The sequence below is a fragment of the Parus major genome, chromosome 12, assembly GCF_001522545.3.
Source record: "Parus major isolate Abel chromosome 12, Parus_major1.1, whole genome shotgun sequence".
Classification (NCBI taxonomy): domain Eukaryota; kingdom Metazoa; phylum Chordata; class Aves; order Passeriformes; family Paridae; genus Parus; species Parus major.
This window is the reverse complement of record NC_031781.1, coordinates 4,601,519-4,620,997: the sequence shown is the minus strand read 5'-3', so window position 1 is coordinate 4,620,997 and position 19,479 is coordinate 4,601,519. Positions and strand designations below refer to the sequence as shown.

The following is a 19,479-nucleotide window of genomic DNA, read 5'->3' as shown; positions in this document are numbered from 1 at the left end:
CAAGTTCATATTAAGAAGAAAATTGGTCTCCCTGATTTTGCCTTCCATGATCCCAAATGCAGTGCTGACACCTATTTAGTCCCACTTCAGCTCCTTCCATTCGAGCTAAAACACTTGGTGTGAGTCCCAAGTAGGATTATTCTTTATCCTAGAGTAAGAAATTGGGTCAACAAGAATCTTCTTCACCCAAGTCCCTACAGTTACCATCTTTGTCAGGCACTGTGGACAACCTCACAGCATCTGGACACTCAGACCAGACTTTGACCACCCTTGACTGAGATCCTATCTTGAATCTTGAGACTCCCCTGGCCCACATGGGTGTCCTGTGATTCCTGTTGCACAGCTTCTCCAAGCTACTTCTTACCTGCTGCAGACAGGTCACTTCCAAACTTCCACTGCCCTAATTACACTTCAGTTACTGCAATATCCCTTCTCTCACCACAGCACATTTCCTTGTGCTCCCATTCCTGTCTACCAGGTTGAAGGGTGACCAGGTCTTTTTGGCTGCAGTGTCTCTGTGGACACATCAGCTGTGTTACCTGCTCCAAGCCTTCCCTTTCTCTATCGCCCTGCAGACACCCTTTCAGTGAATCAAGCTAAAATCTGCATCCAGCTGGCCACACTGCCAGATGCCCACTGAACAATGGCATGCCACTGCTAAAATTGTGCTTTAGAGAGGACACCTCACTCCTGGAGGGCTAGTATCCATACTCCTCTGCAGTGGAGAAGGTTGTCCACTTCTCCAGGAAGGCAATTACTTGTCTCAGACCAAGAAGCAGAGCACAGCCCTGCTGCCACCTCGTTATAGCCACCACTGGGTTTTGCTGAGCAGGCACCATGGATCAGGTCACCTTCCTCCACTACAGATAAAATGAGTTCCTTTTAAAAGGAGTGTTACAGAACAGGACAATAGATGAGAAATGTATGCAGATACCCATGAGGGCAGCCCACACAGGCAGTCAGTCACAGGGCTCAGCTCCCAGGCACTGGCACAAACCCTTCAAGTGCATCATCTCCTAAACAGGAAGGGCTCCAAAACACTTCCATGAGCGACAGCAGGGACACTGCAGTACCTCTGCTTCCAGTGCACCTCCAGTTAAATGACTGGATCAAATTGCTGCCAGGCTTTTGCTGTCACTTGTATTCTTGTGGCAGCACCTTCAGGTATTTGCATGACGGTGGGAGGAGATAAAAATCAAGAAGATACCTAGAGTACATCCCCACATGACACATCCTTGCCTCACATGCTCCATATGAATCTGTCCAACTGCAGGATGCAGTTGCCAGAAAAGGCCACACCATCATAGAAATCACTCTGAAGCTGAGATCATACTGTTGTGCCAGCATCAACCTTCTTGTTTAAACTGAACATCTCCATCAAAGGATCAGCACACAGGCCCATCTCCTTACCTTTAAAGCACGGACTTTCTTGGCCAAGAGACTCTCAATGTCCCCTGCAACCTTCTCCACCAATTTCCTGGGCACATTCTCCTTGACTTCAAACAGGTTTTTATTGTCGTCGTAGATCTAAGAGGGGAAGCAAAAGACAGTCAATATTAGTGAGGAGTACAGCAGTCTTCCTACAGAAAAGCTGATCCTCTAACAGAGGATCTAGCAATGTGGATTAGGTAATATAAGCTTTGGAAATGAGGGGAGCAAGAGAAAAAAGGCTTTGCAATCAGAAAAGACAGAAATTCAGCCACCTGCTGCCCACACCACTGGCTCTACAGCTGCCTGCTTTTATGCTTGCAGGCAATGAGCATCCCACCCTCTCACTCAAAAGCTGAGCTGCCCATCCCTGTCTCTGCTGAGCCGCTCCTATGGCACAGGCAGAGCCACCACACTTGCTGCTGTGCCCTCCCTCACCCAAAGGCATCCCCAAAGCCCACTGACCACCTCCCCAAAGCCACCCGCTGAACCTGGCAAGTGCAAGCCCAACTCCCTGCCTGCCCCCAGCACTGCCTGCAGGGTTTGCTGTGTGCAGGGCCTGGCAGCACTGGGACAGCAGGGCAGCCCTGGGTACCAGGAACGGGAACAAGGGGACCAAATGAAGCAGGATAAAACCCACATCTCCAACCAAGGCATAGTAATTTGGCAGCCTCAAGAAATCAGAATTTCTACAACCAATCCAGAACTTGGCCAGGCTGTGGTGGGTAGAGGCACAAATTGATACAGGATTATTCTGAAGGGCAATCAATTATCTGAATTTGAATGCACCCAAAGCAGCAGCAATGGCCTGCAGGCACATCATACAACTGCAGGGAACAACCCCAGACCCAAGGGAAGTACTGTTGGCATCATCACTGCCTCAAGAAGGGATCAGTCCCACCAGAAGACTTCACAACCACAAACTCCTCAGTCACCTCCTCAGATGATTTTGTGACTTGTTAACTCCACCTGTCTGCAGACCCAGATGCAGCCAACACGGGGTCAAAGGGAAGAGTTTATTGCCATCATCTGAGATTAGCAAAAAACCATTCCTCATGCCTTATCTTTTCTTAAGTAAGCTACATGAAGAAAACCACAAAGCAAACAGGATTCTGCTTCTCTCTTTATCCTCAGGCTACTTGCAAGTACCGTCAGCTCCAGACATGGAGACATATGGGAACAGAGAACCCTCCAAGGAGAGCTGGACCTCCCCAAGGAGGTAGCAGACTCCACGCTTAACTGCAAATTCCATGCTAAGCATGTCTGGCACCTACCCAAGCTTGCATGATCCTTAGGAGCTGAATCATGCTTCCCATGGGACAAAACCCTCTCTTTGCTGGAGCTTCATTACAAATGAAAGACTCTGCCTGTAAGTGGTGGTTTGTTGCACACCTGGCCATGAGGACCAGGGGTTGCAGAAGCAATTTCTTGTGACACATCTGCCCTGGGTCTCAGAGCAGCACCCAAACACAAACATTAAACAAAAGCTTCCATGTGACAAACACATACCCAGAACCTCCTCCATTCCACCCAGGACTAAGGAGAGGCTCAGCCAGAGACACCCACCAGGCTCATAACATCACAGCTCTTTCTCTTGGTGGAGCCAGCAAAAGTAAAGGTAAAAAGGCAGGGAGGTGCCCAGGATCTGGACAGTGACACATCACAAAGCTCAGGGACATAATGAGACCCTCTAAAATGCTGGGAAAGTACTTACTGCCCTCTCTTCTTTCTCCACACCTTATAATGAGTTAGAGTAGCCATCAACTCCACTTGCTGAAGGTAGCTGACCATGAATTCAAGAACCAGAGCAGAGACATCCCCCAGTTGCAGCCTCTCTTTCCCTTTCATGGTTAAATGAAGCAGTTTCTGAGGCTGAAGCCACAGGAGTACACTGAGAGACTAAGCACAAATCTGCTCCTTCAGCTGTGCACAGCTCCAGACCTCCTGGGTTCATCTCCAGGCTTCCACTTTGCTTTTGGCATCTCTCACTGGGGCCTGCCTGCCCAAGCTCCTCCTTTCTTCCATGGCACTAGGAAATTCCTAACAGCAGTCTCTTCCAGCAGCCTTATGTCCAATATATACCATTACTCCATTCTAGCTCTACTTCAGCAACTGCTTTTTTCCCCCCAAAGAAAGCCCCAAGGGATTCAGGTTGCCTGCCCTGGCTGCCAGGACAGTAACCCATCCCACCTCTGTCAGTGGGGCAGCTCACAAAAGGCTCAGATCTGATAGTTTCTGAGGTTTCTGGAGAAAACAGAATTTCTGTGAATTTTTGTGGTTCCTGACTTGCAAGAACATGGCCCATGAGCCAAGAGCAAAGAGCCAGACTGTGATCTGTGATCCTCATCTGATTCCTCAGTTCCTAAGAGACACATGGAGTGTGGCTCCAGTGCCCTCCCCAAGGCTCTGCTCTTGTATGCCCCACACCTGTCCCTTCCAACCCAAACCACCCATACTTCACATTAATTTGACAACTCCTTTGTTATTACAAGTGATCACTCTCTGATCACAGGGACTCCAAAGTGTAAGAGAAGAGATTTAAGAGGCATCCCCAGACTCCAGAAGAAATTATTTCATAGAATGGATGGGTTGGAAAGGACCTTAAATACCATCTCATTCCACGCCCCTGCCATGGGCAGAGACCCCTTCCACTATCCCAGGTTTCTCCAAGCCTTGTCCAACCTGTCCTTGAAAATTTTCAGGATGGAGCAGCTACAGCTTCTCTGGGCAAGCTGTGCCAGGGCCTCACCACCCTCACAGTAATTCATTTCTTCCTAATATCCAATCTCAAACTCCCCTCTTTCAGTGTGAAGTCATTCCTTCTTGTCACACCATGGCCTTGCCCAAAGTTCTTCTCCAGCTTTCTTGGAGTCCCTTTATGCAGTGGAAGGGGCTCTAAGGTGTACCCAGAGCTTTCCATTCTCCAGGCTGAACACACCCAGCTCTCTCAGCCTGTCTTCATAGCAGAGGTGCTCCAGCCCTCTGGTGATCTGCATGGCCCTCCTCTGGACCTCCTTCACCTGCTTCTTATGTTGAGGGCCTCAGAGCTGGATGCAGTATTCCAGGTGAGGTCCCACCAGAGCAGAGTAGAGGGCGAGAATCACTCGCCACCCTTGACCTGCTTTTGATGCGGCTCAGGATACGATTTCTAGATATTCTTCACATCAGAGCTCCATCACACCCCGAGCTTCAGAACAAAAAGCTTGTATTGCCAACAGCACAACATCCTGCACTAGATAAGAACACCCCACATTGGCACAGAAAGGGTTAAAGCAAGGAAAGCCAGACACAAAGCAATATTCTCTCACACTCTTTTTTTCTCCCCTTGGTAAGTAACAGCACAACAGTCATGTGCTTGGAAGATGCAGGATACCTCCAGCTGAGCAGCAGCAATTAGGAAAGCAAAGAGGAGCAATCTTCAAGGAGAAAGCTTTGGGTACAGAGGGAGTCCTGACATTAGTATTTTCCTATTATGAAACAGAAAATTGTCTCCTATTGGTTATGGGCAGAAACAGTGCCTGTCCACAAGGGAGGAAAGAACAGAAAAAGAACCCAGGAGCTGTTCCTCCAGCCCTCTCTGCAGCAGCAGAGCTCTGCAGTCTTTGTGGCTGAACAGTTCACTGGCGTTAATTAGAACAATCCAAGACAAATTAACAGTGACCATACGTGCATGAGAACGTCCCAGACAGGCAGGGGAATGAATGGCGGGGGCTCCAGGCAATTCAGAGAACTTCACAGTCTCCACTGTAGCATTTTGCTTTGGGTCGTTCAGAACGTGGCCAGGTTTTACTTATCTAAGGTGACATTTCCCATATTGAGTTTTTCCTTGAGCTCAGTCAAAGGGAGGATTTTCTGGCCAAAGATATCCTGAACATTCCTCAGTGATGGCAAAAACCTTTAGCTTTGTCCAGATTAGAAAGCCATTCTCATTGAAATTCTCCTGTGATCCAGCTCTGGGACCTGTTTTTGAAATTAGTAACGCCAGTGACTTCGGAGGCTGGGAACTGCTGCTTCCAACTCCATGTTCGTACCCTCACACCCACAGCTGTGCCAACACCCTTGGGGAGAAGGGGTGCAGGTTTTGTGATCTTGGCAAACCTGGTTCTACTTGGCAATCCCTTGAGCAACAGGCCCCATCCCCGCACAGCCTCCCTGCCAGGCAGGGCAGGTGGGTGGCAATGCAGGCACATGAGCAAAGCCAAATGCGGCACTGCTCCAGCCATGTTGAAACAAGAAGTAACAACCCTGTATTAGTCCTGCTCACTGGGCAGGAGAAGGGCTTTGCAGAGCCCCTGAATTACCTACAGAGGGAACAGCCCTCAGGCAGCACAGAGGAGGAGGCTGATGTACCCAGAGAATGAGGATTGAGACCACATTTTGACCTGCGATCTCAAAAGCCTGGGAGAGGCTAAAGCTGGATGCAGTAGCAGAAGATCCAATCCTGGCAGTGGAAAGGAGTCCAGCAGTGGATGCTGAGAGTGAACTAATAAGTGGCAAGAGCAGGGTGGAGTGGGAGGGAATATTAACAGCAGCCAAACAATAGAAAGTACTGAGCTGAAACAAAAAAAATAAAGCAAAGGAAAAAATCAAAACAGTGGCAGGTGAGGGGAAGAAAAACTGTTCAAGACAGCAACATGAAAAGTTTAATCCTAAATATTCCTAAACACAGTGCAATTACAAACAGCCACAAAAATGATTTAAACCAGCCCAGAAGTGCTAAGTGGCCTCACTTAAGAGCAAAGCCAGTAACACAACCATGTCAGCACATGTTCCCAGCAGCACCTGTACAGCCAAGGAGGCAGATCTGATACTGCCTTGAAACACCCATTCTCTAAATTCACTTGTTTGCCTTGCTCCTAATGCACAATAAATGATGCTCATCTCTGCCTTTAATTCCCTCTGTGCCTGTATATTCAGAGAACTGTCAGAATTCAGAGAAAGCATTTTCCTCTCCCCAGTTCCCTGTGAGCACACCCAGCACCACGAAATTTGGCAGCCTGGGAAAGGAACGGGTGCAGAAATACTCCCGTTAGTGCAGAAATCACCATCTGATGAGCTGCCATGAGAGGGCCCAACACCTTCCCATGGGTCAAGGTATCCAATGATGAAATATGAAGGAAAAGAACAAATCTCAGGAGAGTGCCCTGTAAAGCACCACTAGAAAGTAAAAATTGTTTCCTCAGCCTTCCTTGTCTCCTACAGGCATGGGACTCCCCTGATGCCTTGAGAAGGCTGACCTAGAACAGAGGCTAGACAGAATTAAGAATAAAGTAGGTATTTATTGAAAGGCCTGAAAGGATACACCTTGGGCACTACAAGAGCCTGGCCAGGACTACATCCAAGATGGACCAAAAATGGTCACAAAATGGATGACTGATCATGAGGTCTCACATTTTTATAAGTTTTGGTTCATCTGCATATTTGGGTTAATTGTCCAATTACAGCTTTAGATTATGAAGTCCCATCCTTCTTGTTTTCTCTCTTCAGTTCACCCTAACAAGGTGGACTTGCTTTTGGGCCTGGAACTTGTAATGATTGTCCTTGGTATCAAGCTAGAAAAGCAATTGTTTTGTTTACCTACCCTGTGAAGAAAGCTCACTGACACTTAATATGAAGCTCAAAACTACACATCTAAGCAGCACAGAATCTGAAAAATATGAAAGCTAAAACTTTAAGCATCACCCCTACCAACTCATCCAGGACACAAGGGAGGACACTGATGGGAGGACAGAGATGGTGGTGTACATTTGCAGCCCAAAGCAAACCCCTCCCTTCTCATTCCCTCTATCCCCAGCTCCACGTCACATCTGCCAAGAAGCAGCCCTTCCCCAAAATCAGAGGGCAGCACTGCACTGGCCTTGCACAGCATCACCTCCACACCAAGACTCCCCCATCGCCTTCCTCAAGAACAACAGCAACCAAGATGCTGAGCCCCAATGGAGCAGCTGGTAACCCCAGAAGCTCTCAGCCCCACTGGGTCAGGATAGAGCTGTGCCCACAGCCCAAACCCCACCTGGGGTTTGCTCAGGGCCAAGCAGGGAGAGGCTGTGGCGCTCCAGCTCCTGCTAGAAAGGCATCTGATCTGGGTAATAGTCGTTTTCCAGAAATTAATTTTTTTCTCCACCGCTGTATGAATCCAATACACCAGGTTTGGACAGCTGCAGTCCAAACAGCAGCGTTTAATCACAGTGCAAAGCTGGCATGTTTGCAAAAGAGCAAAGTACTACGTGCAGCAACACGGCTGCCTTCCTGCTCCCAGAGCATTCCACTCAAAGTTGGGGTGCTCCATGTGAGGGAGGCCAAAGACCAAATCACATCTCTGCAGGCACAATAGCCACCCATACCTAAGATAATTTAACCCTCATGCCCCAGAAATGGGGCTGTGCCATGTCATGCCCCACAAAGGCCAGCAAGTAGGAAAACAAAAGGGTTTTCCCAGCCAGCATTATTATGGGAGGCAGGGAAGTCTCTGTTCAGGGTTATACTTCAATCTCCTGCAGCCAGACCTGGGGATCAGTGTTGTACAGTGACCCAGATACGGTGCCTGCAAAGGGAATTCATCGGTACAGCCAATACTGCAGCAGGATACCTGCCCTGAGAGGCACTGCTTGCTCAGATGCTGTTCTGGAGCTTCTCCTGGAGCTTCAGGATCTGTTGGTGTCCCTTGGACAAGCATCAGTCTGGCCCATTTTAAGGGTGATCACACCTACTGCAGGGTCCTACCATTTCCCCACAGCTCAGAGTATGAGTGAAGAGGAAAGAGGAGAACCCTTGGGCAGACTTGCTTCTGCCTTGAGTACACCGAGCAGACCCAGTGGCCCCCCATGAAGCAGGAGCCTTGAGGAGAATTGTCCAGTAATATAAATGACCAACAAGAGCACCATGAGATGGTTGAGGCCATGTTACATACAGGTAGAGATATTATAAAAGAAAGGCCTTATAAAATCAGGCCTTGCTCTGATGAATTACCAGCTAGCCTGTAAGTTTCCAGAAGAAAGAGTCAAAGGAATGAAAAGTCACTTAACACAACCTATTCTGGTAAGAAAAGTAAGTTTGCACCTACATAAACAATAGATCTGTCCCATGAGAGTCAGTGAGGAAGATATGTAAACAATCCAAAAATCAGGAGATTTGATAGACAGGCAGAATACCAGTTACTAACCGACGAACTGAACAGCAAGATAACTACTAAACTGTGTAAAATAAGTTATGTGAATAAAGAGTGAGCTTTTCTACATGAAAAAAACTGAGTCCCATCTGCTTTAATGCAACAAGGCCAAGCACAAACCCTGTGGCTGGGTAACAGGGAGGAGAAGGAGTGCCAGGCCCCAGAGGTCCTGCTGGAAGATGGAGACTGCTGAGGGCCATAGGCAGAGAACAGAGACAGCACGATTTCCATCTCACCCCTCATCACTGCTGCACCTACTGTTGTTAAATTTCATTGTCTGCTGCTTATAGTCCTTGCAATGATGGTAATCATCGTGGTGTCTATATTACATTAGGAGGATGTCAGGCTCGGCGCAGCGTCAGGGACAATCAAGCAGGCAGTGACAGGAGTGACGGTGGCCTCGCTGACAGCCCAGCAGGACGGGCTGTGCTGCACCTCCTCGTGCAGAGCGGGTCACACAGCACTGCAGGGGCCAGGGGATGGGCATTGGCACAGGAGAGGCCTTCAGTTACCAGCCAGGAAGATGCTAGGTCCTGCTTTTCCCTGTTGAAGAGTCATGAGGGGAACAAGCAAAGGGAAGCAGGTGAGCGCTGGTGCCACAGCTCAGAGAGGGCTTTGCAAACCTATCCCACACCAACTCCCAGAGCTGGTGCCATGGATGCCGCCAGCCCTGAGGGCACAGCTCTGTGAGCACAGCCCTGGGCCCAGGTGCCCCGTTGGGAGCAGTGTGGGCAGTGGCTCAGCCCAAGCTGGCCCTCGTCACCAGCCCTGGCTTGTCCTCGGCGCAGCCGCTGCTCCAGCAGCCTGCGGACGTGCTCCAGCGCGCGCAGGAGGCAAACAGCTTGACATTTACCAACCCCAGCTCCCCCTCTCCTCACTGCCATTTCCCTGCTGTGCTCCATCCTTCCACCTACCTCATAAAAAGCAAGCACCCTCTGAGCAGCTCTTCACAGCTCTCCCGCAGAAGCAGGACAGGGAAATGTGAAGTTTAGTTGCTCCTCAGGGATGGTCAGCTATAATTGAAGCAAACAAACCATAGAACTGAGGTCTCTCTAGTTCACTAAAGAGCCTGCTAAAATGCAGCAGTACCACAGAGAACAAGGGAGAAGAGGGAAAAGCAGCTCACACCACTAGGGATGGAGGGGTGGACCTGCTCCAGTGCTCCCCATCCTGTCCCAGCACCCACACCTCCCATCCTCAGTGGCAGCTGGCTGGACTTCTGCTTCCTCAGCATGGGATCACCAGCCTCTACAGCTGAGACTTCAGCCCTGCCAGCCCCAAAGCAGACCTGGGCTTGCTGTACATAATTTAGCAACTAGTCAGGGATAAAGGGCTATGCACATTTAGCCTGGATTATAAAAAACCTCTCCTGGCCTGGAAAGCAGCTTTCAGCCTTCATCCCAAACCCTTGTATGGGGAGCTCTCAGAGCAACAGACCCACCAGGGTGTTTGCAGAGAGTGAGAATCTTCTGCAAGGAAATTCAATATCACACAACTTCAAACTTGGTCTTCTCCTTTCAGATAAAGCACTGCAAAAATAAATTCCTGCATAGTTGAAGACAGAAGGTCTCAACCAGGATGGGAACTCTGCCCAGGCCCTCCTCTGCACATTTACAGCCACTTGGATGGTGTGGGCCTTGCTGCCAGGTCATGGCACAAGCCCCCCAGAGCCTGCTGTGCTAATGTACAAGAGAGAGAGAACAGCTACGGCTTCTCAGAAAAAATGCCCAAATGCAGTCAGACATCACATGATCTCTAAAAATACAAGCTTGTACAGTAAAACAGAAACAAAAAAAACCCAACCTGATCCTGGAGTCTGGCTGCTCTTATGTGGGACATAAGAAAAGCTTTAGTAAGGAAAAGGGTATTTTTAAAAGCCTCAACTACTTTCTTTCAGGATTTGTTGAAGAATTAACCAGTTTGATTAAGTTACGTCTACACAAAACACACCAACTTCAGATCAATGGCATTAAAATTGCACCTCAAATACCCTGGGTACATCCTTGGAGGGCTGCTGTCCCAGATAAAGATGTGCTATTTTGTTAGATTTCAGGGTGGATATTGTGAAGAAATTCTTTACACAGAATGTGGTGAGGCCCTGGCACAGGCTGCCCCATCTCTGGAGTGCTCAAGGCCAGACTGGATGGAGTCCTGAGCAGCCTGATCTAGCAGAAGGGGTCCCTGCCCATGGCAGGGGGTTGGTATGAGATGGTATTTAAGGGCCCTTCCAAACCAACCCATTCTGTGATTTCTGTTGGAATTGGGGTCTCCACATAATGGATCATGTTGGGTTTTCCCCAGCATCTCCAAGAGAATGAAAATCATTAGGGAAAGATAAAGCAAGAAATGTCTCTGCTCCTCAGATCCCTCCTGGACCCCATGTGGTTGCAGTTTTGCCTTTTGCACAGCTGCTGGACAGTTTTAAACTCTGTTTTCTTTGTTTCTGCTGTTTTTCTCCCAAGGCTAAATGGTTAGGACACTGGAATTACAAAAGCTCATAGAGACCCAAAAATGGGATCTCACCAGAGTCCATTTCCCTGGCAGTGAGGAGGATGAGAGAAGGGCCACCACTGCCCTGAGGGAAATGAGAAGCACTTCACCAGGCTCTCTTGCAGTGCCTGGGGCAAGGCTGCTGCAGGTGGGCAAAGGCTGCTCCCCATCCCCTGCCAGCGTACCCAAAGCACACACAGCTCTCTGCTCTGCACTGAGTGATGCAAGGCTCCCAGATCCTCAAAGACTTGACTTTAAATAAATAACCAGACCTCTTTCCCAAAACAGCTTTATCTTCCTTGCCAGAAATGCTGTTGCTTTTGTAGGAAGGGCTGTGGAAAAAGACTGTGCTGTGCAGCCTCTAACACTAAGGCTCCCAGACATATTTTGCAGGCTTCCTTTTATTGACACAAGAAAAAGAGTATTAATTACCCCACACTGCCTTTTGTTTTTATTAATGGCTACCACTGGCCAAATTCAGCTCTCAGCTGCAGTGATGCAAATTTGGGATGACTCCACTGACATGGAATTAAACTAAATCTCTTATTAGAGCTAAAGCAATTGAAATCTAGGCCACGTAAGTCAGCACTGTCAACAGTTACCCCCACAGTTTTCTGCAGAGTAATGATCTATTTTAAAGAAATTGAACTTTTAGAAACAGCAACTTTGCAATTCTCTTGATTTACCTTCTGATAGAGGTGTTGGGGCTTTCTCTGCACTTCATAGATTCACATTTATAAGTTTTTCCCCCTAATCTCAAGCACTGGAAGCATTTCTGTAAAGGCACTGGAAGCAAGGCTGGAAGAGACCCACTTGTCCAACCCATCCCTGTCTCATTCAGGACCCACCTAACAGCTGTTTACAAACTCTGCTCTAATCCACCGGTGGTGGAGAGCTCAGGCTTCCCTGGCTGATATCCTTTAGTGTTTTTGTAGAATCAAGCATGGTTTTGGGTTGGAAGGGTTAAAGAACATCTTGTTCCAACCCCCTGCCATGAGCACTTCCACTACCCCAGGTTGCTCCAAGCCGTGGCCGATCTGGCCCTGAGCACTTCCAGGGGATGGGGCAGCTTCTCTGGCATCCTGTGCCAGGGCCTCACCTCCCCACAATAAAGAATTTCTTTCTCTTATCTAATATAACTCTGCCCTCTGGTAGTGTGAAGCCATTCCCCGTTGTCCTCTCAGTCCATGCCCTTGTCAAAAGTCCCTCTCCAGCTCTCTTAGAGACCCCTTTAGTCACTGAAAAGGAAGCCTGCTAGAAAGTCATTGTGGATGTTTAATATAAAGTTCTCTCTGTTGTGGAATAGGCTCATAAAGCTTTGCCTTATCACCAGAGGATATGGAGAACAGATTTCCAGACAGCTTTCTTCCACACATTTCCAAACTCATCTTTTTTCTTGCTACTGCCTTCTGCTCCCTGAGCCAGTAGGGTTCAGGAACTGTAACAAGAATACACCATGTGCCTGGGGATTTTAATAAAGAGGTGACCCTCTGCAAAGTCGTTTCAGCTGTGATTTTCAGCTTAGTCCCACCTCAAGAGCATCATCAGCAAGACTTTAGCAGCAGCATTAAACCCTACAGCTGGCTAACTCAGCCCAGGCTTTTTCTCAGCACAGTCTTGGAGAGGCACAGGGGCAGGACTGATGTGTACCCACAGAGATCCCAGGCGATGTGTCTTCTGAAGGGGTCTGACATCTGAATGGAAAGACTCCACTGAAAAATTCAGAAACCTCTGCAGCATCACAGAGAACAGGGCTGGAACAGATCTCATCAACTCAGGTAGCCTCAGCCTGCTCCCATACCCTCAGCAAAAGGTGGCATTGTGGATGTGTCATTTCTAACATAATTACCACAGTTCTCTCATTCCTAACCTGTTCCTCTGACCTGCTCTTAAAGAAATCCAGTGATAGAGATGCCTGTGTTTCACAAGACAAAATGCTCTGGTACTTCACCATCCTATTTGAAAACTTTCTATGATGCCTAAGTTGAAAATCTCTTGCTGCAATTAAAAACCATGTTCTTGGTGGAAAGACTTCAGATTAACAAAGAACAGGCACTTCTGCCTTGTGCTGCTGTGCCCTGTTATTATTCTGAAGATTTGTCCTACTTTAGTTTTTACACTTGTAGGCCAAAAAATTCATATTCATTTATTCTTTCCCTACAAGTTAATGCTTTTCATACCCAAGTGTCTTTGGTTCTAGTTACAATTAATGTGACAATTAGACAATGTCCTTGGCAGAGCATTCACCAAGATGCTATTCCAAACCATCCTCAAAATATCCAGGCATCACTCAAAGCTGGACACCTTCGATCAGGTGCCCAGCCAGACGCACCAGCTTCTGAAAATCTTGTGCGTAGGGTCTATGACTTTCTGTTCTCCATAGGGCCAAGGAGGATACTCTGCAATCCTGGCATCATTCCTGCTGCTCATGTACATTGCTAAGATTGTAGGAGAGCTGTCCCACAGGTGGGAAAACCCTCAGTCCCCAGGGCCTCATTACCCCCCAGGAATAACAGGGTGCAGGGAAGCACCCATGGTGTGAAAGCTGGAGCTGGGCCAGGGGAGTCAAAAATATGCAGGTCCCCTCAACCACCATCACACACATCTGTGCACCCCATTGCCTTGTCCTCTCCTTCTTCAGTTCTTCCCCAATGTCTGATGGCTCTTGCCCCTGCTGCCCCAGCCCATTTCCCCTGCACACAAGCCCACACTCAGGCTTGAGCTCCAGACCCACCTGTGCGCACAGGCCCAGCTCCTCACACAGATCTGTTCTGTCACAAAGCACTGTTTAGGCTCCACACCTGCTCTCCCTACGACAGCCACACTCTTAATTAAGCTTTAGGCACAGGCAGGGAGTAATTGGAGTAATTGTCTGGCACTTAGGGCTGAGAGAAGGGACTTGGTCTGCATTCCCCCCTTGCCACACAGAGAGTACTGACCTGCCTGCGTGATCATTGGCAAATCACCTTCCTGTGTTCTGCACTGACCTCCCACTTGGAAAGAATTTATTGATAATTTTTGCAAAGTGTTGTGGAAGCCTCAGAGGAAAGGTAGCACAGGAATGGAGAATATGAATATTCCACTAAGAGCTCTAGGGACCAACCAGCACATCAAAGCTTCTACAAGCAGAAACAAAACTCTTGCGCAGCTCATGCCAGACCCCCAAAGCACTAACAGATTTTTTTCAGCATTTTCCATCAGCATCAGGAAACATGCATTTGGCCTGTCATTACATATCCAGAGCAATGGCCCTGCCAAATCTAAGAAAACACAACAAGGGGAACATTGGACCGGGGGTGGATTCAGATCTTGGTGTAAGAAAAAGTTGCATCGTGTATGGTAAAGTATTCGTCTCCTGCTGTTCCAGCATAAAGTTAATCAGGGACAGAAATTAATCCCTCCTGACAGCATGTTGCCAATTTCTGATTTCATCCCCATTTCCTCGTAGCTTATCATCAAGGGAATGGGAAACTTGTAGCATGGACAGGGCTGTCACATGCTTCTTTCTTTGGTAAAGGCTCACACGCAGCAGCCACGAGCTCCTGTACCCTCAGAGCAGCACGTCCATGCTCTGCACGCACAGAGGTCCCCTCACGTCCACGCAGATTCACCCACCATTGCACAGGTAGTGAAAAGTCATGCATATGCTTAAGGCAAAATATGTGCCCAACCATCAGCTTTACTCCAAGACAGTTGGAGGGAGGAGGGAAAACAAGAATCAGACGAAAGAAATCCTCTCCCCAGAGGGATAACGCCAGAAGAGCAAAGTGGCATTTACAAATCATAAGCACTTCCCCACTCGGTGCTCCTTTGCCCAGAATGTTAATTAGCATTACTCTAAACAGCAGTGGCAAAAGCTGAACCCCAAGCAGCCTCAATTGCTTGAAAAGAAACCTGGTTGGGGAATTTTTTCAGATGAGACATTTAAACTCAAATGGTGAGACATGTGATGGTGATGCAGCAGGTGCTTTTTAATGCCACCTAAAACTTGGGAGTGAGTTCTAAACTGAAAACTATAATTTCCAAGGACTATGGGATTTTGCCACTTGTTCCAAATGTCAGGAATTTGGACATTTATTTATGTTTATTCTACAGCTTATTTTTTCAAGTCCAGTGTCTCATGGATGGAGCCCCACAGCATGGCAGCAGCACCCTGCTCACTCCCACAGTCCTGAAGTGTGTTGCTGCACTCCAGGCTGGGCAGCCCCCAAGGCTGCTTTGCAATGCCGTTCAGTTGATCACATAATAGAAAAGTGGGTTTGCAATTATATTAATAATAATGCTTACTTGGGTTTGTGTCATAAATAAAACTTAGATGATTATATAGATCACATATATCTCTGTATTTGGATGATCAATACACATCTTAAAGTATCATTACATTTTAGCTACAGAGAGTGTAGCAGGAAACAGGCCTCACAATTTGCTTCTCCTTTTAGTGCCATTTCCTTTCCTACTGTATATGTTTCATCATCCACCTTACCAAAATTATCACCACCATCAGAAAAACCTCATGCCCTGAGTGAGCGTTGCTGTGTTTCTGGCACACCTGGTGCCACAGCTTACACTGCCAGAAGGAACCTGCACTCCATCTCCTTAAGAACACAGACAACTGGGCTGCTGGAACGAATTCCTGCTGAAATTAGAAACTCAACAATCCCATGGGCTGAATTTGGTTCTCAGTACCAAACCCACAGCTGAGCGAGGCCCCAGACTCGGCGGCGATGGTCTGACGCTGAGCACCTGCACGGGCAGGCAGTGAACGTGCCACTGTCTCAAAGGGGTCCCAGTACAACAGCGGCTCACAAGCAAAAGAAGAAAACCCCAGTGTTTTCTCCTCTGAGAGCAGAGTGCAGGAGCATCACCCATGTGCTGCAGGAGCATCACCCATGTGCTGCAGGAGCATTCAGCCCCATTACCTCAGAAGTGAAGTGATGTACCAGAGGAACTGGGGAGGGAAGCAGAGTCTCGGCCATAAACCCATCAGGAGAGTGAATGTGTTCCAGCCACTTGCTGAGCTCCTGGGAGGATTTATCCCCTCCCTCCCTGCGACAGAGCCAGGCTGCAGATCAGAGCTGGCACCACCAGCCCCTGCATCCCAGCCTCCTGCCTGGGGCGTGGGCATGTCCAAGGCAAAACAGGAATTTTGCACATCTCCAGCAAGCGTGGGGTTCTGCCCTCCTTCCACTTTATCTTCCCAGGTCCTCTCTCAGGCTGAGGAATTACTCAAGTAACCCCATGCAGAACCACTTACTCCATAGGGCATAATTGACTCTTGTTGCAAAGAATTAAGTGCTCTCAATAGAGATGTCCACTCTTAATGTCGTTTTTTTATTCTTACTAATGAATTAAGCCAAGATAACACCAAATAGTTCCCAGATGAGACCGATTGTCAAGCGGATGAGGATTTTATCAATAGATTTTATTTTAAGTCAACTCAGAACACTCATAATAATAAAAAAAGATACAAGCAACCAGAAATGCCTCAAAATAGCATAGAGTAATCTCTCCAGGAGATTCCTTTCCAAGTTATATTGGTTATTACTGCCTCAGCATGGTTTCTAGTTATGTGTGCATTTGAAGAAAAAGGAAAAAATGCCTGAGTTCACTAACCTCCTGTATCTGAACCTTAGAATGCTTTGGTGAACATTTTGATTGGAATGACCCATAAAGTGATTAACAGTTTATTAACTTGAAGGGCAAGTTACAACACCACCACAGAAAGGCAACATGCTGTTTCTAGATAAGCTGGGGAGTTAGTTCATGGACACTAATGTTCTCAATGGTGGTGGTTTCCCCTCCTCTCCTTTCTTAAATAAAGGCTTGCTTCCATTTTCTCCTACTAACTCACTTCCCCACAAGCCCACTACCCTTCCAATTCATGGACTAGTATTCACACTGCTTCCTGAAGATTACTCCTCCAAATTGCAGAAAACACATACTGTCTATCGCAGCTTGCTCCAAAAATCTCTCACACGCAGCCTGGAAATGTCAAGCACTGTGGCTCCCATCATCTGTTCACTACATCTCAAATGCTTTTTCTGATCTTCCTGTGCCCTGCTACTCTGGGTCCCTGTTCTTGTCTCTTCACCTTGCTTAAGGTGCAGGAAGAAGTCCACCCCTCATCATCCCTTTTCCAAACAGCTCAGGGCTCCCAGAAGAAGAACACAGCTCCTGCAGGGGTGACTAATCTGGTTATGCAGGACCTGTGATCTGCATCTCCAGTTGCAGATCCCTGGATGAGACAGGCATAGCTCTGATTTACAGAGCTGGTTTGCAGCCTGTGTGACTGTCTGACCAAGCTCATCTCACTTTCTGGAGAAGGGAAGAGCAAGGCATGAGGATCACCCCGAAGCATCTCGTATGCCAAAGTTTTGCGGTGTATAGGTAGGAAAAGGACAGGACAAAGCACGGCAGAAGAAACAATGTCTGGAAATCCAGGCTGATCTACTCAGGAATTCAGCACAGTCTGCATGGCCAGGCTGGACAGATGCTGGGGTTGAGCTGAGGAGTTTCACACAGCAGATGGTCAAGGAGCTGTGATTTGCAGGTAATCTAATAATCAAGTAGTCGTATCAGTGAGGATATGAGCCACGGGGTCACGAGAGGTTGGCACACTTTCCCCCTTTCTGTAGAAGTCATTGGACAGTATAAAGCAAGGACATTAACTGTTTAGCTCTCAGCCACAGCCAGCAGCAGCTTCCTTCAAAAAAAAAAATAAATCCCTGTAGGGCACAACCAGGAGCCAAAGCTGTGATGACACCATTATCCCAGAATCCACAACTGAACCATGACATCCGAGGGGCTGCCACCTCCTCCCCTCACCACAGCCCTGGTGCCAACACAAGCAGCTCTGCAGCAAGGCTGCCCAAGTTACTGATCCAAATAAGCTAACCCTCTCAAAATTTCCTGCTGGGAATATCAAACTCTGAGCACGTTATGCCAGCTTGTACCCCTTGGAATGCCAGGAGTGACTTCTTAACCCTGTGCCACTGCATCAGACACAGGATAGCTGTGGCAGAAAGGGAAGAAGAAGCAAAAAAATCCCAGGACAGAGCCCTCCAGTGAAAATGAAAACCATGTTTCTAGAAGCAATGAAATGCCAGTACTCAATCTCTACAGCCCCCAACAAAAAACCCTGTTCAGATTTTTTTTTTCATTAACTGTCACAAAATGATGCAATGCATATAGTGTAATTATGCTTAAGTGCTTTCCATGTTAAATGTCATTTCAGTTATCACTTTTTAAATGCAATTTTTATTGAGTGCACAATAATAATTTAGCAAGTAAACAGGCAAGTTACAAGAAAAGAGTGGAAGTGCAGGGGGAGGTGGGAAAGCCTCAAGTGTGACAATGAAATGCACTGGGGTACATGGAGCTGTTACTTCTGAAAGCTCGAAAAGAATTATAAAAAAGCCATAAATTACAAGGTTGCAAAATGCAATAAATTACAGCCTCTACAAAAGGCAGATAATGGAAATGAGAAAGGAGAGAGGGAAGGGGGAGGAATCTACATAATTTGTCACCACTGACCCCAGACATCTGCACAGCCTGCAAAGAGCGCTGGAAATATTTGGGTGTTTCAGTCTCCTCACAAACAACAGTGCTCAGAGGCCAGTTGGGAGTGGGTCAGCTTTAGGGGCACTTCCCCTCCATCAGCACAAACACAGGATTTCTCCCTCAAAACCTGCACCAGACACACCTTGGGGAAAGCAGGGAGCTCCAGGCTGATGACCAACAGCCCCATGCTTTGTAGAAACTAAAACCCACCAGTCTGCCAAGGCAAGAGGAATTGGGTGCAATCAAGTGCTGGCACACTCAGAAGGGAGCACTATGAATGTGCTTTATCCTACCATTAACCACAGAATGGCCTGGCTTAGAAGGGACCTTAAAGACCATCTCATTCTCCACCCCCCTGCCATGGGCAAGGACACCTCCCACTAGACCAGGAATGCTCCAAGCCCCATCCAGCTTGGCCTCAAACACTTCCAAGGATGGGGCAGCCACAGCTTCTCTGGGCAAACTGTGTCAGTGCCTTAGACACAGATTTTCAAGGGTACATCCCCTACTCCTTTCCCTTTGCAGAGAAAGGTGCTGGGGGCCTTGGTGGGCACCACGTTGACCATGAGGCAGCAATGTGCCCATGCAGCTAAGACAGCCAATGGTACCCAGGTCTGCCTTAAAAGTGCCAGCAGGTCAAGGGAGATGATCCTTCCCCTTCACTCATCACTGGGGAGGCCACCCATGGTGTGCTGGGCCGGTTCTGGGATCCCAGGGCAACGGAGATATGGAACTGCTGGAGAGTGTCCAGAAAGATGGTTAGTGTCCACTAAGATGGTTAAAGGATTGAAGCATCTCACATATAAAGAAAGGCTGAGAGTGCTGGGACTGTT

At 47.9% G+C, this 19,479-nt stretch overlaps 1 protein-coding gene across 2 annotated transcripts in view; it reads right to left on the bottom strand.

Annotated features, from left to right (window-relative positions):
• The window catches only part of CACNA2D2 (calcium voltage-gated channel auxiliary subunit alpha2delta 2), a 209,672-nt gene that overhangs the window by 124,897 nt on the left and 65,296 nt on the right, over positions 1-19,479 (bottom strand). For both annotated transcript variants that reach the window (XM_015641326.2, XM_019008136.1), the window contains exon 3: positions 1,411-1,527. In XM_015641326.2, the coding sequence (XP_015496812.1) occupies positions 1,411-1,527 (117 nt within the window). The remainder of the gene's footprint in view (positions 1-1,410; positions 1,528-19,479) is intronic.